Source organism: Dama dama, chromosome 19, assembly GCF_033118175.1.
Source record: "Dama dama isolate Ldn47 chromosome 19, ASM3311817v1, whole genome shotgun sequence".
Lineage (NCBI taxonomy): Eukaryota > Metazoa > Chordata > Mammalia > Artiodactyla > Cervidae > Dama > Dama dama.
This window is the reverse complement of record NC_083699.1, coordinates 20,393,711-20,417,698: the sequence shown is the minus strand read 5'-3', so window position 1 is coordinate 20,417,698 and position 23,988 is coordinate 20,393,711. Positions and strand designations below refer to the sequence as shown.

Below are 23,988 nucleotides of genomic sequence, written 5' to 3'. Positions count from 1 at the left end.
GCCAAAAATACTGGAGTGGGTTGTCATTTCCTTCTCTGGCAGATCTTCTCAACCCAGGGATCGAACCTAGGTCTCCTACATTGCAGGTGGGTTCTTTACCTCTGAGGCACTCAGTGATGCTCTCAATGATTGCAAAAACCCAAAACACCTCCCACATTTTCAAATCTCCTTGCCTCAATTGGGAAGGACCAGTCCTTGTATTAGTTAGGTCTCTTTACACTAGCTTGGGCAGAAAAGAATTTTTTCTTGTTGTCAGTGACCTCACAGATGTCTCATTATATGGGTGTAGGGGTGATGTAGCTAAGTCATGATAAGAAGCAGAGCTGGATATTTTAAATTGCTGAATGCTCAGGCAAACTCCTTCTTCCATCTTTATTATTTTTTCTTGTGTGTCTTCTCTAATGTTTTCTTGTAATTAACAAATTACAAAGATACATAGTTGAGGATCAGTGACAGGGAGAACAATGTTGCTTTCTTGATTTTTAAATCTAAATCTTGATGAGCTCAACCTGGTGCTCATTTCTTGTCCAATGAACCATGGCCCAAAGCGCAGAAATGTGTTGAGTAATTGTAACCTCCTTGGTGGGACTGGTGATGATGAGCCCTGCTATGGGTTAGGAAGAAATTCTGATAGAAGGGGACATGACAAGAGATTGAGCATTCACCCTAATGCAAATCTCTGCTATAGTCAGCCTAGTGAAGAAAGAAGCTTCCTGTTTGTTGATTGATTTTTTAATCCAAATTCCTTTTATTGAAATTTAATTTACATGCTATGAAATTCACATTGTAATGTACAGTTTAATGATTTTTAAAGTAAATTTACAGATCTGTGGAATAATCACCACAATTGAGTTTTGGAAAATTTCCATCACACCAAAAATTTCCTGGTCTTTTTTTTGCAACCAACTCTTGCTACCACCTCTTGTCCCTGGCAACCACTGGTCTGTTTTTTTATTGCTTTAGATTTGTCTTTTCTAGAAATTTCATATAAATGGAATCATTCCTATGCAGTCTTTTGTGTCTGATTTCTTTCACTTAGCATAAGATTTCTGAGGTTCTTTTGCAGGGTAACATGTTCATTGTAATAGTTTATTGCATTCTGACCCTGAATAATATTCCATTGTATGGATGTATCATATTTTCTAACTCCAGTCATCAATTGATGGGCACAGATATTTTAAAGACTTTTGGCTGTTAGGATAATGATGCTAGGGATATTTGTGTACGGTCTTTGCACAGACTTATATTTTTATTGCTCTTGTATAGAATAGTTGAGTTCCAAGATTAGTATTTGTTAACTTTTCAAGAAACTACCCAAAGAACAGAATACAGGTATTTCCTTCTCTGTTTTCTAAAAGTGTTTTTATTGGATTGGTTTAATTTCTTCCTTAACTGTTGGATAGAATTTGCAGGTGAAGCAACCTGAGTCTGGGCTTTTTTTAATGGGAAAATTTAAATTGCTAATTCAATTTCTTTACCATATTATTCTATTTTTTTTCTTGAATCAGTTTTGGTAATTTGTTTCTTTCGTTGAATTTTTCCATTCAATGTAAGTTGTCCATTTGTTGGCATAAATATTTCAAATTCTACTATAATCTGGAAATTAGTGTAGGTCTATAGGGATGTTTCTTATATCATTGTAGATTCGTTAATTTGTATTTCACCCCATCCCTTGGTCAGTTTAGTAAAGGTTTAAAATTTTTTATAAATTTATATCCAATTTTGGTGTTGGAGAAGACCCTTGAGAGTCCCTTGGACTGCAAGGAGATCCAACCAGTCAATCCTAAAAGAAATCAGTCCTGAAACTTCATTGAAAGGACTGATGCTGAGGCTGAAGCTTCAGTACTTTGGCCACCTGATGTGAAGAACTGACTCATTGGAAAAGACCCTGATGCTGGGAAAGATTGAAGGCAGGAGGAGAAGGGGATGACAGAGGATGAAATGGTTCGATGGCATCACCGACACTATGGACATGAGTTTGAGCAAACTCTGAGAGTTGGCGATGGACAGGAAAGCCTGGCATGCTGCAGTCTGTGGGATCGCAAAGAGTTGGACACGACTGAGTGACAGAATTGAACTGATAAAATTTCAAGTCTTTCCAATTTTAGTTGCACTGATATTTTGCAGTTGCTCTTATTTCATCAATTCTGCTCTGATCCTTATTTTCTGAATTCTACCTCCTTTTGGACTTTTTTCTTTTCTTTTTCTACCTTCTTGAAGTGAAGCTTAGATTGTTGATTTTAGATCTTTCTTGCTTTCCCAAAATAGCACTGAAAGCTGTAACTTTCACTCTAAGCACTGCTTTTCCTGCATACCATACATTCTGATATGTTGTGCTTTTATTTCCAGTCAATTTTCTAATTTTCCTTGTGATTTACTTTTCATCCAAAGATTATTTAGAAATAGGTTGTTCAACTTCTAAATATTTTATGATTTCCCCAAGTTATTTATTCCTGATTTATATTTTTTTGTTGAGATCAGTGAACATACTTTGTATTTCAATTCTTAATGAATTTATTAATACTTATTTTATGTGGAGCATATGTCTGTCTTGGAAAATGTGTCACATGATCTTGAAAAGAATTTGTGATCTGATGTTGTGAGGTTGAGGGTTCTTTAAATGTCACTTAGGTCAAGTTACTTGAGATTATTAAAGTTTTCTAAGTACTGATTCTCTGCCTGGCTGTTTCATAAATTTCTGGAAAGGAGGTATTGAAATTTCTAATGAAACAGCTAGGCAGAAAATCAGTAAGTCCATAGTGTTAATTACAGTGTTAATAATGTTTCTATATATGATTTTATGCTTTCAAAAGAAAGACAATAAAAGACAAAAAATTAATACATCTTTTCCATTTACTCATATATTTATGCTTCTGGGTTGCTGTCTTTCTTCTGGTAGATTTAATACCTTTCAGTCTTAAAACCTTTCTTTAGTATTTCTTGTAAGGCTGATATGATAGAAATGAATGATCCTCTTACTTTATCTATTGAGGAATGTCTTTATTTTTGCCTTCATTTTTAAAGGACAGTTTTCTGAATGTAAAAATTATCTTTGGCAGTTTTTCCTTTTAGGACTTCATATCATTCTACTACCTTCTGGGTCTCCATTTTTTCAGATGTGGAATCAGCTTGTTATTCATATTGATGCACCCTTATATGTAATGAGTCCTTTTTCTCTTGTTCCTTTCAAGTTTTTCTGTTTGTCTTTGGCTTTCATAATTTGATTATGGTGTGTTTTGGTGTAGATCTCTTTATGTTTGTCTTTCTTGAAGCTTGTTAAGCTTTGTAGATTTTTGCAATAATAGTTTTCATCAAATAAGAGAAGTTATGGGCCCTCGTTTCTTCCTATTTTTTAATGCTCATTTCTTTCCCTCTGATATTTCCACTAAATGTATGTTGGATGCTTGATGCTGTCCCATAAGTCTCAAAAGCTGTGTTCATTTTTTTTTTTTTTTTTCAATTTAGGTGATTGATCTTGGTTGGTCTTCAATTTGATTGGATTTTTCATTTCAAATCTATTGTTAGCTTATATAGGTCATACTCAAGAATTTTCTTTTTGTGTGTGATTTCCGTTTTTAAATCAGCCCTTGTATAGCTCTCATTTCCAGGTTTATCCCATTTAATGCTTACCTGGTCCACTCCTCATCCCAACTGGGACCAAAACCTCAGGTTGTTGGAGCCCTAGGTTTTCCTCATTCATTTATAACCAAAATTTCTAGTTCACTGATAATGCCAATGTAACTTCAAGACTCTCTCCTCCACTGGAATCAGGCACACTCCCTGTTCGCAAGGCTAGTCTTGACTTAGGAATTGACAAACCTGAGAAGGAACATTTAAGATAGGAGCAACCCCATGCAAGTAAGCCTTACACTTCAGAAAATTCAGAGTAGTTTTTTTTTTTGTTTGTTTGTTTGTTTTAATAAATATCTATCAGTTTGTTTGCTTTTGGTTGATTTCAAGAGTTCTGAAATCATTTTTTTAAACAAATTTATCCAGTTTAGTATTTGTTTTATGGTTGTAGAATTATGTACTGACCTCTTCTTTATTCCGTAGCCAGAGATCTATTGAATTTGGCAGGAATTCTATTTTCTGGATATTTAAACTATATTTCTTATTTACAGAAAAATAGTTTGCTATTGTGATCTATAAAAAGACAGCAGTCATTTGAATGTCCTGTTTTATACCATCACTCTACTAAGTGTTTTTCACATAAGATATGCATTCACAACAGCTATCCTAGGCTGACTGTCTTCATTTTACAGGTGCAAACATTTAGGCTTAGAGAGGTAAATGATTTGCCCTTTTCTGTTGTTATTAAAAGTGCCATTGATTTTACCTGTATTGACTTTGACTCAGGTAGCGTGGGTATAGAAATGAATGTTCAAATGGAATTTTTAGTCATTTTTATCTCAGTAAGTCAGTTAAATTAGACTCAACCACCATTTCTCAAGTACTTGTCAGCATCAAATGATGTTCTAGTTGCAAAGCATGAAGGACAGGGCAGCAGGGATTTTACATGGTCCCCTCTCTCAAGGAATCAAGGGATTCATCATCACAAAAGAGAAGATAGATATTTTCAAACTGTAACACAATTGACTGATAAGTGTTCTGACACAGTGATTCTCAAACCTAATGTATGTTCAAATTACAGATTGAACTGTAGATTTTGATTCAGTGAGGCTGAGTGGGGCCTGAGATTTCATATTTTTAGCAGGTTTTCAGATGATAGTGATACTGCTGATATATAGATCACGCAGTAAAAAGCAAAACTCTAGCATAGATGTAAGCTGGGAGTTAGTAGAGCACACGGAATTCATGGGCTTTTTAAAACTTGCTGTGGTTAGTTGAGGAAGAAAACTTCATCTCAGAGTGATCAATAGTTTGCTCTTGGAGTGATGTCAGCATCATGGTAGCATACGATGCTCTGTCTCTCTCTTTCAACGTACTTCTAATAAAACATCCGTAACACAACAAAGCTTCCTCTGTCCAACACGCCAGGATGCCAGAGAGTTCCACACATCTGTCCATCTAGGGGTGAATGGACTGGAACAACAGAGGAAGCAGAGCTGATGAAACAGCAGAGGTGGTACCCATGATGCCAGCCCTCTGGCCATGGCAAATGCTCCCGCAGCCCCAGAGAACCCACCTGCAGCCGGAGAGGCGGAACGCATGCCTCCAGAATCCCAGCTGCAGTGGCACCCACAGGGAAGTGGGCAGTGGTGGAGGCAGGGGTCCTTCCAATCACGGTGGCGCCTGAGATTCCGGCCTTACCCACGTGTGGCAGTGGCGTACTTGAGCCTGACACCCCCAGATGCCGTGGGGCTGCTCACGACCCATGCTTTTCCCCCTGGCCATGGTGGTGGTGCCCGCAATCCAGGTGACCTTGGATACAGTGGAGGTGTCCACTACGCTGGGGGCCCCAGTGGTGGTGCTAGCAACAGCAGTGATAATGGCAGCGGAAAGGCATCAGCAGGCCCTGAGGCACAGGCAGTGACAACCTGGGCACTAAGGATGCCTCTGACAGAGGCTAGGAGGGTTGAAAAGTGCCCACCCTCAAAAAAAGCCAGAGGCAGCTCAGGTAAGGGAAACGACATGTGTGCTATAGCTCGACTCTGTATCAGACCGATCACTAGTCAGGGGATTGAAACAGTAATCAAACCCTTCAAAAACAAAAGTCCAGGCCTAGACAGCTTCACAAGTGAATTTCTACCAAATGTTTAAAGAAGATGTGATAACTTTCCTTCTCAAACTCTTCCAAAAATTTTAAGAGGAGGGAATTCTTCTTTTACAAGGCCAACATTACCTTGATACCAAAGACTAAGCAAGAACAACACACAAAAAATAAAATCACAGGCCAATATCTCTGATGAACATAGATGCAAAAATCCACAACAAAGTAATAGCAAGCCAAATATAATGCATTAAAAAGATCATGTAAAATGATCAACTGGGATTTATTCCAGGCTTGCAAAAATGATTCAACGTTTTCAAATCAACCAACATGATACAACACAGTAACAAAATGAGGGATAAAAATCAAATAATCATCTCAGTAGATGCAGAAAAAGCACCCAACAATATTCAACATCCATTTATGTTAAAAAATATTTAATAAAATGGTGAAGTAGGAAATGGCTACCCACTCCAGTATTCTTGCCTGGGAAAATCCCATGGACAGAGGAACCTGGCGGGCTATAGCCCACGGAGTCTCAAAGAGTCGGACATGACTTAGTGACTAAACATCACGTAATATACTTCAATATAATAAAGGCCACATATGACACACCCACAGCTAACACCATACTCAATGTTGTTGTTTGATCACTCAGTCCTGTCCAACTCTTTGTGACCCCAAGGACTGTGGCATGCCAGGCTTCCCTGTCCTTCACCATCTCCCAGAGCTTCCTTGAAGTCATGTACATTGAGTAAGTGATGCCATCCAGCCATCTCATCCTCTGTTGTCCCCTTCTCCTTTTGCCTTCAGTCTTTCCCAGCATCGGGGTCTTTTGCAGTGAGTCGTCTCTTAACATTAGGGATGTGTGTGCAGTGAGTCGTCTCTTAACATTAGGGGTGTGTGTGTGTGTGTGTGTGTGTGTGTGTGTGTGTGTGTGTGAAATTGCTTCAGTCTTGCCAGACTCTTTGTGACTCTATGGACTGTAAGCCCACCTGCAGGGCTCCTCTGTCTATGGGATTCTTCAGGGAAGAATATTGGAGTGGGTTGCCTTTCCCTCCTCCAGGGCATCTCCCTGACCCAAGGATTGAACTCAGATCTCCTAATGTCTCCTGAATTGGCAGGCGGGTTCTTTACCACTACTGCTACCTGTAAAGCCCCTTTCGCATCAGGTGGCCAAAGTATTGGAGCTTCAGCTTCAGCAGCAGTCCTTCCAATGATATTTAGTGTTGATTTCCTTTAGGATTGACTGATTTGATTTCCTTGCTGCCAAGGGACTCTCAAGAGTCTTCTCAAGCACCACATTTTGAAAGCATCAATTCTTTGGCACTCAGCTGAAGAATTTCGTACTCAATGATGAAAACCTAAAAGCTACCCCTCTAAGATCAGGAACAAGACAAGGATGCCCACTCTTACTACTCTTATTTAATATAGTATTGGAAGTCCTAGTCAGAGCAAGTAGGTAAGAAGAAGAAATAAAAGGTGTCTAAATTGGAAAGAAAGACATTAAGCTGTCACTATTTGAGGATGACATGATTTTATTCAGAGAAAACCCTAAAGACCTCACTGAAAAGCTATTAGAATAATAAACAAAAGACATAAATTTGCAGTAAATTTGCTATCAGTATAAAAAAGTTGTGTTTCTATACACTAACAACAAAATTGAGGAGAGAAATTAAGGAAACAATTCATTTACCATTGCAAAAACAGCAAGAAATGCCTGTTGCTGTGAAGTTGCTCAGTCGTATCTGACTCTTTGTGACCCCCATGGACTGTAGCCTGCCAGACTCCTCTTTCCATGTGGGATTTTCCAGGCAAGAATACTGGAGTGGGTTGCCATTTCCTTATTCAATTTAACCAAGGAAATGAAAAACCTGTGCATGAAAATTATGAAGATCTTGCTGAAAAAAAGTGAAGACACAAAAAAATGGAAAGGTATTCTGCACTCGTTGGAAGAATTAACATCATTAAAAATAACATACATATGATATATTTTTCACATATCTAGGAACTTTGAAGTATTATGGTGAATTTCTAATCTTAATGATTCTGTTAAATTTTTCACCTCTTAGGATCAATAGATGGTTTAAGTTTGTTCTATAATCCTGCTTTTATAGAATATTTTTAACTTTGTTGCTAAAAATCTTGTGCTTTTTTTCTGAAGTCCACATTATCCTTCAACTCCCCTCTCCCCTGCAGTATGCAGGTGAAATAAGTGAAAGGAGTATGTCTATTCCTCGCTTCATCATGCTTGTGCTTGGTCAAACATGGAAATAAATAAGTGCAATAAAGTAAAAATAAAAACTCAACCTCCCACTTCCCACTCCATCCCACCCCTCTAGTTTGTCACAGAGCACCAGTTTGAGCTCGCTGAGTCAATTATCCAAATAAATTAATTAAAAAAACAAAACATGCACACCGAGTTTTAACCACTGGGATGCCAGGGGATTCATCAGTTTTTGTAAATAAAATTTTATTGTAACAAACACAGCCACAAGATTAAAAAAAAAAAAAAAAGCCCAAACTCAACCTAATCTCCACACAAGTGATTGTATATATGTATGTTATATATGAAAGTTGTTTAGAGAGTAAATCCTAAGAGTTTTCATCATGAAGTATTTTTTTTCCTATTTCTTTAATTTTCCATCTACATGACATGATGGATGTTCGCCAAACTTACTGTGGTAATCGTTTCATGATGTCTGTAGTTTTGTTTTGTTAAATGGAAGGAGCGATGTTCATATCTATTATTAGAGATACAATTTAATAATTTAAGTTTCAGGAAACCAAAAATAAAGCACATTTTCTGTGTAAGGTGGTCTCCCCTGATAGCTCAGCTGATAAAGAATCTGCCTGCAATGCAGGAGACCCTGGTTTGATTCCTGGGTCGAGGAGATCCGCTGGATAGGCTACCCTCTCCAGTATTCTTAGGCTTCTCTGGCGGCTCAGCTGGTAAAGAATCTGCAATGTGGGAGACCTGGGTTGGGAAGATCCCCTGGAGAAGGGAAGGGTCACCCACACCAGTATTCTGGCCTGGAGAATTCCATGGACTGTATATTCCATGGGGTTGGAAAGAGTAGGACACGACTAAGCAACTTTCACTTTCACTTTTTTTTTTTCTGTGTAAGGTAAGACATTGTGGGAAAGAAAATTCACATTGGCATTTTATATATTGAATTAACAGAATTTTAAGATGTTTAGATATAGGCTTCCAATGTTTCAGCTATTCATGACATTTACTTTATCTTTTAGCAGTAAATTTAACTGAAGAATTAAATTATTTTTTGGCCATTTCAAGATCTCTTAATATGTTACCTAAAAGTGTTATAAGGATTGTTGAATTATTGTTAGCAAGATTCATTTTGATAGGAATAATCTTTGTTCTGTGTTACTTAAATATATATACTTGAATGATAATTCTATCTTGATAATTTTATATAAAATTAATACTATTGCTTTTTGATATTTTTCAAAATATAAGGTATAAACTATAAGTTTTAACCACCTTAGAAATAAATAATATTTTGTTGTAGGGAATTTAAAATTAGGTTAAATTGGATTACTTTGCTTAAAAAAATATTTATTAAAGTGCAGATATTTCTGGAAAAATGAAACATCACCATTGGCTTAATTTCCTTTTTCTTTTTTCTTGATAAATCAATTTTATTCAGATTCAATTTATGAACCCATAAAATGCACCCATTACTTCTGTGTTCACATTGTTTCAAAATTGTAACATACAAACAACATAAAATGTTACCATCTTAACCATTTTTAAGTGTACAGTTTGGCAGTGGTAAGTATGTTCATATCATTATGTAAAATGCTCCTTTGAAGTATGCAGTTTAATTAGTTCTGAAAATATGTTTGTCAATACACTTGTGTAACCTCCAGTATAATTTAATGCACAGTATTTCTATCACTCCCCCCCAAATTTTCCTTTGTGCCTGTTTATGGTCTTCACTAACCGCAAACCAAGGAATAGCATCAAGAAGGCAACAGGTCCTGGCAAGGATTTGGTGGAAATGGACCCCTTGTACACTGTTAGTAGAAATGTAAATTGGTTCAACCATTATGGAAAATAATATGAGGTTTTCTCAAAATATTAAAAATAGATCTACCATTCAGTTAGACAGTTCTACCCCTGAATATATACCCAAAGAAAATTAAAAGAGGGTTTTGAAGAAGTAGGTACAATCCTATGTGGCATCACTCACAATATGGAAAGAACCTAAATGCTAGTCAATGGGAGAATGGATAAGAAAGCTGTGGCTTATATACACAATGAAGTATCAATGAGCCATGAGAAAGGGGGATATCCTTTGGCCCTTGTGACAACATGGATGGACCTTGAACACTTTACGCTGAGATATGTCAGACAGAGACAGAAAAATACTGTATAATATCCTCTATATGTAGAATCCCAAAAGTCAAACTCATAAAAAACAGTGAGTAAGGTGGTGTTTACCAGGGTATGGGAGGATAAGACTGTTGTTGTTTAAGGGTACAAACTCATAACAAGTGGTGAACAAGCCATGGAGATCTAATGCACAGTATAGTGAATATAGACAACAATTGCATATTATAAATATGAATTTTTTTTAAAAAAAATGAGGACTGCTTAAGTCTATAAAGGCTTTTTGATGATCCTTGGGAAAATTTGGAGCTGATGCCATAGGTCTTTATATGGACAGTAATATGTGTGCATAGGTCATATTAGTCATTTTTCATAGATAAATTTATTAATTCAGTGTGAAATAACACTGGTTAATTTGATGTTCACTGATTTATTCCAAAGCCAGATTGCAATGAATCTTAATAGATTTACAAAAGGTCATAACTGGAAAGTGTCAATGTAGTCTTAGCTATTTAAATAGGTAACTAGATGAAAATTTTATAATAGGGATGTTTCCATGGGAGAGTATAAAATAACCATTTCTGATCCCTGCTGAAGTTTGCTTCTGTCTTGAGAACATTTGTTTAAGAAGCAAGACCTATTCCTTGTGTACCTAATACCAGGTTTTCAGCGAGTCTCTGAAGGGTTTGCATCTTCCCTCGAGTTTATCTGGTTCAAGCTTAGATGAGGTCCAGACTCCTGCAGTGTCCTTGGGCAAATCAGGGTTATTGCTGCTAGGAAGCCCTTCAGAATATAGGACCTTCCTGGGATTTGCCTGTTTTGTTCTTCCAGCCATGTGAAGGCATTTGACAAGGTCTTTGAATTCTTTTGTTTCCCTTATTATTTATTTTAATTCTGTAGTTCTCTCTGTCCCCTGCAACACCTTATTTTTAAGTTATTTTGCTATATTACTATTTGCCAGACACTGTAGTAACTGTAGAGACTTAAGAGACATGATGTTTTTTCTTCTGTGAACGTTTATGGTATCGATAAACATCAAAAAATGATTCAAAATCAGTATTTGTGTGGGCTTGTAAAGATCTTAGAATAAGAAGAGGATACAAAGAATGGACACCTCATGCAGCTAGGGGAGGAAGGCAAAGAGGGGTTCCTGAACCTGTGGGAGTAACTTGGGGTGAATCTAGAAGGGGAGGTAGGGGTCTGCCAGGCAAAGGAGGTAATAGAGGAGGGAGGGACTTCCTGGTATCTCATGAGCAAAGGCATGACAAAAAGAACTTGGAGTTTGATAGGGCACTTCCTGATGTGCACTTTGAATAGTTAATTCTTCCTAAAGATGTTTTATCACCAAGAAAATACTCATTACTGCTTATTCAGACCCCCTCTACATCAACTATATTTAGTTCTTTAGCCATGATGTGCACAAATAGCTCATCTATCTGTTTGGGGTCGATATAGTGGAAAGGCTATGAGTCATTAGAATTATACACACCTGGGGTCACTTCCCAGTTCTGCCACCCACTCACCATGTAACCATGATCAAGTTATTTAAACCCTTAAAACTTTATCACTAAAACAATGATAAAAATAGTTAACACTTTAGAGTTGACTTGAGGATTAAATGATATGGTTTTTAAGATACTGAAGATAATGTGAGCTCAAACTAGTCCTTCAGTATATGGCAACTCTCACTATTATATGGCTGATATAAATGGCAATTTATATTGTTAAATATTGAACAAAATGCATTGAATTTTGCTAGTCACAGAATAATGAAAACATGATTTAATATATATAAATTACTTAGGCTGACATTGGGCTTTTTATTCCTATCTTTTTTTTTATAGGCAAAATCGCAATTATTATCCAATGTATTGGATGCTGCCCATCAGTTTATAAAGGAAGTTAATCCAGATGAACCCAAAGGGGAGAATCGTTCTACAAAAGAGATTAGTAAAAGCCAGCAGGAAACCAAGTCTCGTCTTCTGCAGGGGAGCAGCTCTCAGGTAAATGGAGAAAAATACAGTAGACATTTTCTGTCATACATGATCATGGAGACTGTCATTCATTCACATACTAGAGGTTTAGAGTTTTAAAGATGATTTGATCACATTGTTGTTTAATATGAATTTGTTTTCTTATTAATCAAAAACATTTTTACTGTAAAAATCCTTTTGAGGAGATTGCTTTGATTTCACTGGCTGCTGGTTTTTTGAGGAATGACCTTTTGACTTTATTGCTTTCCAGGCATTTCCACCACATCAAGAAATGAATATTTGGGAGAAACATAAGAAAATAACACAATGCAATATAGCAATTTTATTTTAATCAGGATCTCAGGGAGACTAAAAGTGCAAAACCTTTCTAAGTGTTTTAAGTGACAGGCCATTTCACAGTTATTTAAAATCAGATTTATAACAAATTGTGTGGTTATTCAAATTGATTACTGATCCTAGATAAGCTTATATCTACTCATGTCGGTATTTTAAAAATAGACTTGTATTGATTCTTTAGCAGGAAACAAATTTCCTCAAATTTTGATCCTTGTAATAATCCTCATTCTTTTAGGTGTCACTCACCCTTTCACATGGGCGTTCCTGATAGCTCAGATGGTAAGGAATCTACCTATAATGCTACCTGGGTTCAATCCCTGGGTCAGGAAGATTCCCCCCCCCCCCAAAAAAAAATGGCAACCCACTCCAGTATTCTTGCCTGGAAAATTCCATGGACAGAGAAGCCTGGTGGCCTAGAGTCCCCGGGAACACAGAGTCAGACATGACTGAGCGAATAACACTTTTGCTTTCACCTTTCAGCGTACTTCAGAAATAGTGACTTGGCAAAAGTCACACACACACAGCTTGTTACGTTATGACAGAGTCAGGCTTGAACTTCAGTCTGTTGAGTTTCAAACCCTTGATCAGAGAACATAAAAGAAAACATGTTCTGTGTTAGCAGGGTCTCTTTACAGCAGAGAAACTATACTTGAATTGTCTAGAAAGAGTAGCAATCTGGTGGAGATTTCACTAGTAGATCTGCCACGGGTGCTTGTGAAGAATCACTGAATGAGTTACAGCCTTATAATTAGAATAATAATATGCTAAGGACCAACCATGCACCAAACATTGTTCTATGTATTTTATGTGTATCATCTCTTTTCTATCCTTTTTTAATTTTTTCTTTTTTTCAAATGAGAAAATAATGTCAAAATATAGTTTTTTTAAACTGCCCAAGATATCATTGATTGTGGAACTTCAGTTTCAACTCAGATCTTATAACTCCAAATTACTGGTTTTTAATCACTACCCAGAGGCTGAGATTTTAAGAGTTTCGCTTTCATGCTTGTCATTTTATCTAACTTATCCTACCAGTAAAAATAGTGATAAATCAATAGACTCACATTTATTAAATATCATATGCTAGGCATTGAGCTTAATCCTTTAGTTGCTTTATCTTATCCAATAATGACAATAACCCTATAAGTGTTGCATTATTATCATCTCATTTAACAGATGAGAAAGTCAGAGAGGACTTAAGTTACTAGCTATACTAGAAAGCTATAGGGCTAACTCCTTTGCCTGAGCTTTTAATCCCTAAATTAAATGCTGCCTCTTGTCCCCATCAGTAACTGTGTCTGCTCTATAGACCCTCCACCTCTGGTCTTAAGCTAAAAACTATTAATTCAGTGGTTTCATCCAAGAGTGCCCAGTAGAATCAACTGGAGAAACATTAGGGAAACACATGTGAGTGAGTTCAGCAACTCTGGGGGTGGTCCAGTGATGGGCTTCGAACACCTGCTTGTTCTGTCGAGTACTCCTGTTTGGGCATCATTCCTGCTGTCAACCTGCATACAGGGCACACAGTGAAGTGCCCCTGGCGTACGCTTGGTACTCCTCTGTGCTGTAGAGCAGAGTTTTTCCAACTGCAAGAAACATCAGAAGTACTGCATGAGCTTTTTGAAAATATGCATTCCTGGCTTGCCACTCAAATTTGGATTGTTTTTACATTTAGGTTAGGGTCCAAGAATCTGCTTTTTATTTATTTACTCTTTAGGACTAAATTTTTTATTAAAATTTTTTTTCTTTCTTTTTTTTTTTTATTAGCTGGAGGCTAATTACTTCACAACATTTCAGTGGGTTTTGTCATACATTGATATGAATCAGCCATAGATTTACATGTATTCCCCATCCCGATCCCCCCTCCCACCTCCCTCTCCACCCGATTCCCCTGGGTCTTCCCAGTGCACCAGGCCTGAGCACTTGTCTCATGCATCCCACCTGGGCTGGTGATCTGTTTCACCATAGATAGTATACATGCTGTTCTTTTGAAATATCCCACCCTCACATTCTCCCACAGAGTTCAAAAGTCTGTTCTGTATTTCTGTGTCTCTTTTTCTGTTTTGCATATAGGGTTATCGTTGCCATCTTTCTAAATTCCATATATATGTGTTAGTATGCTGTAATGTTCTTTATCTTTCTGGCTTACTTCACTCTGTATAAGGGGCTCCAGTTTCATCCATCTCATTAGGACTGGTTCAAATGAATTCTTTTTAACGGCTGAGTAATATTCCATGGTGTATATGTACCACAGCTTCCTTATCCATTCATCTGCTGATGGGCATCTAGGTTGCTTCCATGTCCTGGCTATTATAAACAGTGCTGCGATGAACATTGGGGTGCACGTGTCTCTTTCAGATCTGGTTTCCTCAGTGTGTATGCCCAGAAGTGGGATTGCTGGGTCATATGGCACTTCTATTTTCAGTTTTTTAAGAAAAAATACTTAGGAGTATATCTACCTAAAGAAACAAAAGACCTATACATAGAAAACTATAAAACACTGATGAAAGAAATCAAAGAGGACACAAACAGATGGAGAAACATACCGTGTTCATGGATTGGAAGAATCAATATTGTCAAAATGGCTATTCTACCCAAAGCAATCTATAGATTCAATGCAATCCCTATCAAGCTACCAACGGTATTTTTCACAGAACTAGACCAAAGAATTTCACAATTTGTATGGAAATACAAAAAACCTCGAATAGCCAAAGTAATCTTGAGAAAGAAGAATGGAACTGGAGGAATCAACCTGCCTGACTTCAGACTCTACTACAAAGCCACAGTCATCAAGACAGTATGGTACTGGCACAAAGAGAGAAATATAGATCAATGGAACAGAATAGAAAGCCCAGAGATAAATCCACGAACCTATGGACACCTTATCTTTGACAAAGGAAGCAAGGATATACAATGGAAAAAAAGACAACCTCTTTAACAAGTGGTGCTGGGAAAACTGGTCAACCACTTGTAAAAGAATGAAACTAGAACACTTTCTAACACCATACACAAAAATAAACTCAAAATGGATTAAAGATCTAAATGTAAGACCAGAAACTATAAAACTCCTAGAGGAGAACATAGGCAAAACACTCTCCGACATAAATCACAGCAAGATCCTCTATGACCCACCTCCTAGAATATTGGAAATAAAAGCAAAACTAAACAAATGGGACCTAATGAAACTTAAAAGCTTTTGCACTACAAAGGAAACTATAAGTAAGGTGAAAAGACAGCCCTCAGATTGGGAGAAAATAATAGCAAATGAAGAAACAGACAAAGGATTAATCTCAAAAATATACAAGCAACTCCTGCAGCTCAATTCCAGAAAAATAAATGATCCAATCAAAAAATGGGCCAAAGAACTAAACAGACATTTCTCCAAAGAAGACATACAGATGGCTAACAAACACATGAAAAGATGCTCAACATCACTCATTATTAGAGAAATGCAAATCAAAACCACAATGAGGTACCATTACACGCCAGTCAGGATGGCTGCTATCCAAAAGTCTACAAGCAATAAATGCTGGAGAGGGTGTGGAGAAAAGGGAACCCTCATACACTGTTGGTGGGAATGCAAACTAGTACAACCGCTATGGAAAACAGTGTGGAGATTTCTTAAAATTTTTTTTAACTGTAAACTTTTTATTTTGTACTGAGGTATAGCCAGTTAATAATGTTGTGATAGTTTCTGGTGAAGAGTGAAGGGACTCAGCCATCCATATACGCGTATCCATTCTCCCCCAAACACCCCTGCCATCTAGGCTGGCACATAACATTGAGCAGAGTTCCATGTGCTGTTAGAAAAGGTCCTTGTTGGTTAACCATCTTGAATATAAGTGTGTACATGACCTTCCCAAAGTCCCTAACTATGCCTTCCCCCTGCCCTGGGCAACCATAAGTTCATTTCCTAAGTCTGTGAGTCTCTTTCTGTTTTGTAAGTAAGTTCATTTGTATCACTTCTTTTTAGATTCCACATATGAGGGATGTCATATGATATTTCTCCTTCTCTGCCTGACTTATTTACTCAGTATGACCCTCTCTAGGTCCATCCATGTTGTAGCAAATGGCATTATTTCATTCTTTGTAATGGCTAAGTAATAAGGAATCTGATTTTCAATTGGTTTACCCAGAAACTTGAATGCCTGGAAGAATCAAAATGGTGGATTCAAGCCAGTGGATATCCTTGGAAGGGAGTGTAGTTCATGAAAGCTTTCATTTTACAGACTGAAACCTGAGCTTGAAATACTAACTCTGGTTTTCTTACAGCTTATAGTTTTGTAACATTGGGCGATTTACTTAGCTTTCCTTTCCTTTTCTGGAAAGTGGGGATATTAAAACATATTTTGCAGGGGTATATTTGGCGTAGAGGCCATAAATGACAGCTGAAACATTTAAGAGTGAATATACCATCCTCTGGCTTTTTCCTGTCCTATCACCGCTGTGTGGAAACCAAGTATTCCATAGGCATAGCTGTAAAATGCAAATGTCTTATATCTCTTATTCACTGCTTGGAAGGGAGCTGCCCTGGAGAGCTGCTGAAATCACTGGAACACTCAACTCATTTTGTATTAAGCACTGAGTTTTTAGTGCTTCTTCATGAGTGTAGTGCACACACACACACACACACACACACACACACACTGCTTACTACTGAATACTTGAAAATACCTTCTCACATACTTCTAAGACTCAGTATTTCCAAACTAAGTTCATCACCTTTTCTCCAAACCTATAGATATTACTGTTGGTGACAGCTTTCTTCAAGCTTTTCAAACTAGCAAGAACAGTTATTTTCTATAATCATTTATCTTCTTCCTTTGCAATTCCAATCAATTACCATGTCTTAAAACCATCTGAAAACCCTTGAGTATTTGGTCACTTCTATTCTTACTGCTCTTCCAGATACTAAAATTAATAATTTCTTAAAGTGCAAAAGGTTTGTAAAGTGAAAAGGGCATTTAATTATCTCCCCTTTTGGAAGTTAATAATAATTTCAATTTTGTAGGTATGCATTAACACAAATACTAATATGTTGCATGCTGCTGTGCAAACAGACTTTTTACTTTTAACAATATACTGTTGTTATTCATATAAGTATATCCCACAGCCTTCTCATTCTATATTAAAGTGAAAGTTGCTCAGTCACATCTGACTCTTTGTGAGACTCTTTGCAAAGCCCTGGATTGTGACACTCCAGGCTCCTCTGTTCATGGAATTCTCCAGGCAAGAATACTGGAGTAGGTAGCCATTCCCTTCTCCAGGGAATCTTCCCGACCCAGGGATTGAACCCAGGTCCTCTGCATTGCAGGCAGATTCTTTACTGTCTGAGCCACCACTGAAGCCCAAGAATACTGGAGTGGGTAGCCTATCCCTTCTCGAGGAGATCTTCCTGACCCAGGAATAGAACCGGGGACTCCTGCATTGCAGGCAGATTCTTTAACAGCTGAAATACTCCATTTATTAGATATGAAATAACTTTTTAAGCTATGCTTTCTGTTGATCAGTATTTACACTGTTTCAGTCTTTTGCAAGTATGAACTATAGTATAAAGAATAATTTTGAAAAATATTGTTTTGTATATGTGTGTGAGATAAAATCCTAAAATTCCTAGGTGAAGAGGTTTATGTGTTTGTAATGTTGATATTGACAAATGGATGTGAATTTTAATTGGTTTCCTTACATCTGAACTCACTATTCTCCAATTTCTTTCTCTCCCACACTACTGTGTGGGACTCTGCAGTAGCTTTGCATTTCCAGTATATTTAAGTATAATTTTCTTTGGATGGTGGGAGGATCCTTCACAGTCTGCCTCTTCTTTTTTCTACCCTTAATATTTTCTTATATCCCACTTTTTGCTCTGTGAATTTCCCTGGTGGCTCAGATGGGGCTTCCCTGGTAGCTCAGACAGTAAAGCATCTGCCAGCATTGCAGGAGACCTGGGTTTGATCCCTGGGTCAGGAAGATCCCCTGGAGAAGGAAATGGCAACCCACTCCAGTATTCTCGCCTAGAGAATTCCATGGACAGAGGAGCCTGGTAGGCTTTAGTCCATGGGATCGCAAAGAGTCAGACACGACTGAGAGACTTCACTTCGCTTCTTCAGATGGTAAAGAAACTGCCTGCAATGCAGGAGACCCAAGTTCAATCCCTGGGTTGGGAAGATCCCCTGGAGAAAAGGGAATGGCTTCACTCTATTATTCTTTTGCTCTAGAATACTGCCCTTGCCACTTTTTGCCCATGGGATTCTTGTTTTCTCTGAGTTAAATTTTTTGTTCTTTGCTTCTGTTTCTATTGTGGACTTAGTAAGCTGTGTTTCACAGCAATGACTAGCGTAGTGTTTGTAGGTTTTAGACACTTTTTGTTTATGTTGAATTTTATATATGCACATATTTAACAATCTTCTCTCAATTGTTCTCTAACAATGTGCCTATTTATTTTGCAATTAAGGGCTGAACATAGTGGATTCTACTGCTTTATCTAGAAGGTACACAATGGAGCTTTAGCAATTTGATCAGTGTAGGTAATCCACATTTTATAATTCAGAACTGTTGTGGAACTTATTTTGCTTTAGTTCCCCAATTTTGGTGTTTTCTGTGATTCACTGGATAACTGCCAAATCGTATCTTTATTTTCTTTTGTGTATTCACAGTAAATCTATATTTTGTACTGAATTCTCCTTTCTCTCCAGCATTATACTGAAAAGCAGGCAGTATTTCATATGCATTAATTGATATGTCCTTTCATTCAACTGACTTTTAATGAGCACCTGCTTTGTGCCAGTTACTACTCTTGGCCCTGAGGAAACGGGCAACATTCCAGAACCCATTATATTCTAATGGGGAGAGATCAGCAGTAAACACACATGTAGAGTAAATTCAGGTGGATATAAGTTACTGGGAGAAAAATAAAACAGATAAGGGATCTGAAAGTGGGGGAAAGGACTTTGTTTTTATGTCATCAGTAGGGTCATTGCTTATTCTCTGAGCAGGTGACATTTGAGCCAAGACTGAATGAAACGAGTGGAATGACTATATGAAAATATGGAGAAGGATCATTTTAGGCATTAGCTACAGCTAGCATGAGGCCCTTGAGTGGAATATGCTTGATGGGTTCCTAGAATTGCAAGAAGAGACGTTTGGCTGGAACAGGATGAATGAAGGGGAGACCTGGAGGAAGTGGAGTGAAAGGCAGGGGAAGACAAGCTTGTGTACAACCTTGTGAGCCCTGGTAGGAACTGAGGGTTTCACAGTCTTGGAGGATTTGGAGCAGAGAAACCACCTCAGATTTACATGGTAATGAAACTGCTCTTTCTGCTGTGGGGAGGTTGCAGGGAGCAGGAGATTGGAGAAGTAGGGTTTGATGCAAGGCCATCACTGCTTTCCAAAGAAAACCCTCATGAATAACATAGTGGCAAATCCTCAGTCCTGTAGGCTCTAGCTTTAATATTTTTCAAAGATACCATTTATAACTGTCTATAGAGTTTTAAAGAAATCAGAAAAGCACGTAAATAAGTACAAATTAAAAACATAAGTAAAAAAAAAAATGTGTGATTTCACAATGCTCAATAATCAATGCTTCCTGTATTTTAAGATACAGAACATTTGGCAAAGCACACTTAGATGCACTGTTAATTCATTTAGGTAGAAGATCCAGCAACAAAAAAAGAAGAATGTGCAAATCCGAAAGACAAGCCCTTGTGTGAAGTGCCTTTCAATGAAGAAGCTTCTGCCCAATCCTTTCAGAAAGTTTTAAGTCAGTGGAGAAATGGACATCATGATGACAATGAGACACAGAACTTACATGCAGCAAAATCAGGTACAGTTTTTTTTTTTTTAATAAAACGAATGCTTTAAAATAAAGCTGATTTTATCTCCATTCTCTGTGACAATGAATGCAGTGTTCAGAAGCTATTAACATTGGGATAGTAGTTTGATATAACTCTTCAAATGAGTAGTCACTCTGTGGCCATTGGTTTGGTGGTTTAATATTTATAGAACACTGAATGGGCCTTTTTGCCTTTTCATAAGTCTTTTTGCCTTATGGCAGAAAGCAAAGAACAAAAGAGACTCTTGATGAAAGTGAAGGAGGAGAGAGAAAAAGTTGGCTTAAAACTCAACATTCAGGAAACTAAGATCATGGCATTCAGTCCCATCCCTTCATGGCAAATAGGTAGGGAAACAATGGAAATAGTGGCAGACTTTATTTTTCTGGGCTTCAAAATCACTGCAGATGGTGACTGCAGCCATGAAATTAAAAGACGCTTGCTCCTTGGAAGAAAAGCTATGACCAACCTAGACAGCAAATTAAAAAGCAGAGACATTACTTTACCAACAAAGGTCCATTTAGTCAAGGCTATGGTTTTTCCAGTAGTCATGTATGGATGTGAGAGTTGGACTCAGTAGTCATGTATGGATGTGAGAGTTGGACTATAAAGAAAGCTGAGTGCCAAAGAATTGATGCTTTTGAACTGTGGTGTTGGAGAAGACTCTTGAGAGTCCCTTGGATTGCAGGGAGATCCAATCAGTCAATCCCAAGGACTGATGCTGAAGCTGAAACTTCAATACTTTGGCCACCTGATGTGAAGAACTGACTCACTGGAAAAGACCCTGATGCTGGGAAAGATTGAAGGCAGGAGGAGAAGGGGGCGACAGAGGATGAGATGGTTGGATGGCATCACCAGCTCGATGGAGATGAGTTTGAGCAAGCTCTGGAAGTTGGTGATGGGCAGGGAAGCCTGGCATGCTGCAGTCCATGGGGTCTTCAAGAGTCAGACACGATTGGGTGACTGAACTGAACTGAACTGAATGGGCCTTGGGGATATATTTGCCTTTGTTTCCTGCATAAATTCAGACTGTCAAATGAATAGAGAATTGGATTCTTTCAGCTCCTCCTCTTCTAGCAGAAAGTTTTTGTTAGAACAACTGTTCCTTTATTGAACTGTAATTACAACACATAAAACAGGAGGATCTACGAGACAGTAAAGTAAATAATTTTTTTTAATATGTGTCTTGAGAAATATATTTCAAGGACTGCTGTGAAGTTCAGGGGGATAATTAATTTGTCTTTTGTTTTTCTTTCTTTTTGAAGAAATATTTCTTGTTTTTATTTTTCCTTGGTGATTTTTTACAACCGTATTCTAGACGTTGAAGACCTGGATGGCCGAAGTGTACAGAGTCTTTGCTTTGTTTCCCAGGATCTTTTGAGGGAAATCATACTTTTAGGAGTATTCAGTTTATTGATTTTATTACTCAGAATCTTTTTGAGGCTTCCAACTGCTTTTCATTAAAGATAAAATGCTAGATAATAAATTTAAACCATGTAACTTAGTTGAAAGTGTTCAATTTTGTGATTTCTATTTTCACTCTTTCTTCTAATGAGACAACTTTCCTGTTTACTGCTCTTTTGAAACATAGTTTAATTCCTGGTGTCAAATATCATACACCTTCACAGTTAGAATTTGATCTTCTTCTTAATGATGTTCTTTCTTTCAAATATATTCCCTACATTTGTTCATGATACATCAATTTTGTTAATATTTCCAAGATTTTGCTTGTATACCCTGTTTTAGTATGTACCCCAGTATTACTCTCAGTGATTCTTATTTTATGTGCTCTTTTTTTGTGTTTTCACATTTTTATTTATTTTTTTACTTTTCTACTTTTAAAGGGACTAAGTCTTCTATAGAAATACCTTTATGATTGGTGCACTTTGAAGACATAGTATTTAAAAATGATAGAAGAACTGATGTGTTGTAGCTTTCCTCTATAGGCTAAAGATTGTGGATGGAGATAGTTAGATGGAATTGAACTGCCTAATTTCAAAGGAATCATAGCAACCTGGAATGGTAGAGGCCAGAAGTTGGTATATAATTATCAACGTTTTAGTGAAAAAATTACCAATATACGGGGTAAGGAAGACTAGTAATTGATTGTTTCAGTTCACAGAGATCTGTGATACTAATTGGAGTACATAAGAATGAAAAAAATTTTGTATACTCTCCTGTCTTTTCTGAGTAGAAAATTTCTATCCGATGCACAGAGACCCATCTTAAGCTACCATATTGGGGATTTAGAGTTTTTATAAAGTTCGCAGCCCTAAGCTAGACCACAGATCTGAGATAGATGCTGGGTCCTTTTGCAAAGTTTTGTAGTGTGGCCACAGGGTATACTATGCATTTTCCTCTATAACTTCACTACAGAATTTACAGCTATTTACCAGGAAAGTGAAAGTGTGAAAGCAAAAGTGGTAGTTGCTCAGTTATGTTTGACTCTTTGGACTATAACCCTCCAGGCTTCTCTATCCATGGGATTCTCCAGGCAAGAATACTGGAATGGGTAGCCATTACCTTCTTCAGGGGATCTTCCTGACCCAGGGATTGAACCCTGGTCTCCTGCATTGCAGGCAGATTCTTTACTGTCTGAGCCACCAGGACACCACCAGAATAAACATGCAGTGAGGAAAAACAATGCCCAAACTTCCAGAGGGGTTATTAGACCTTGGGTCTGAACTGAGAGTTATCCCTGTAGACCCTTAGTACCATCATAATCCACCAGTCAGTGTTAGAGATTTGTAGAAGTGGAGTGATAAGTGGAGTCTTATCTTTATTCTGTCTCTTAGTGCGTGGGCCGGTGGGACCATTATGTGGTTATTTTCCCAGTCTTGATTATATAATGAGAACGGATATACTTAGTAACAGTAATAATGCCTATACTGATGGTCTGAGCTGTGGCATGAAGATTGTTATGGTTGTATATAAGTAGAAGACCCTAGAACTGTCTTCCTTCCTTGCCAATGTGTATGCTAAAATACCATGCTGGAAGCAAAACCAGGGGGTTGCAGTTTCTGGGAACTGCAAAGATTAGTGGCAACATCAAAGACTTGAAAGATGCAGGAATACTGCTTTTTATTATGATGGTTTAGTCACTAAGTTGTATCTGACTCTTGGAGACCCAATGGGCTATAGCCTGCCAGGCTTCTCTGTCCAGAAGAATTTCCAGGCAGGAATACTGGAGTGGGTTGCCATATCCTTCTCCAGGGGATTTTCCCACCCAGGGATTGAACCTGGGTCTCTTGCATTGTAGGCAGATTCTTTACCAGCTGAGCTACCAGGGAAGCACATTTCCATTTAACTTGTGTATTTGGTACAAAAGCCAATGATCTTAGAAAATGACTGCAAGTTAGAGTAAACTTGATCAGATAATGACAATACAGGTCATAGCTGCTTTACTGAATGTAGCATCTTCTCTGGAGAAAATCAACACATTCTCTATGGCTGGAGGAAGGAGATAGCTACTGACCTAACCCAGGGGCTAATTTTTCTATAATTTTCTATATCCATCACTTTAAATATTTTAAGCTAAAAATAAATAAATAAATATTTTAAGCTTTGAGGGCCACTCATAAGGGTCATACAACTCTGCCATTGTAACATGAAAGACAATATATTAACAAATGAGTGTGACTGTTTTCCAATAAAACCTTGTTTCTGGATGCAAATTTAAATTTTACATAATTTTCACATGTTGCAATATATTATCCTTGTTTTGATTTTCTTCAACCATTAAAATATGTAGAAACCACTCTTAGCTTGAAGGCCATACAGAAATGGCGGGCCACATTTGGTGCA

At 37.6% G+C, this 23,988-nt stretch overlaps 1 protein-coding gene across 2 annotated transcripts in view; it reads left to right on the top strand.

The window, feature by feature from the left end:
• Positions 1 to 23,988, top strand: part of ZBBX (zinc finger B-box domain containing) — a 107,802-nt gene that overhangs the window by 36,420 nt on the left and 47,394 nt on the right. For both annotated transcript variants that reach the window (XM_061167868.1, XM_061167867.1), the window contains exons 7-8: positions 11,873 to 12,031; positions 20,003 to 20,177. In XM_061167868.1, coding sequence (XP_061023851.1) covers positions 11,873 to 12,031; positions 20,003 to 20,177 — 334 coding nt within the window. The remainder of the gene's footprint in view (positions 1 to 11,872; positions 12,032 to 20,002; positions 20,178 to 23,988) is intronic.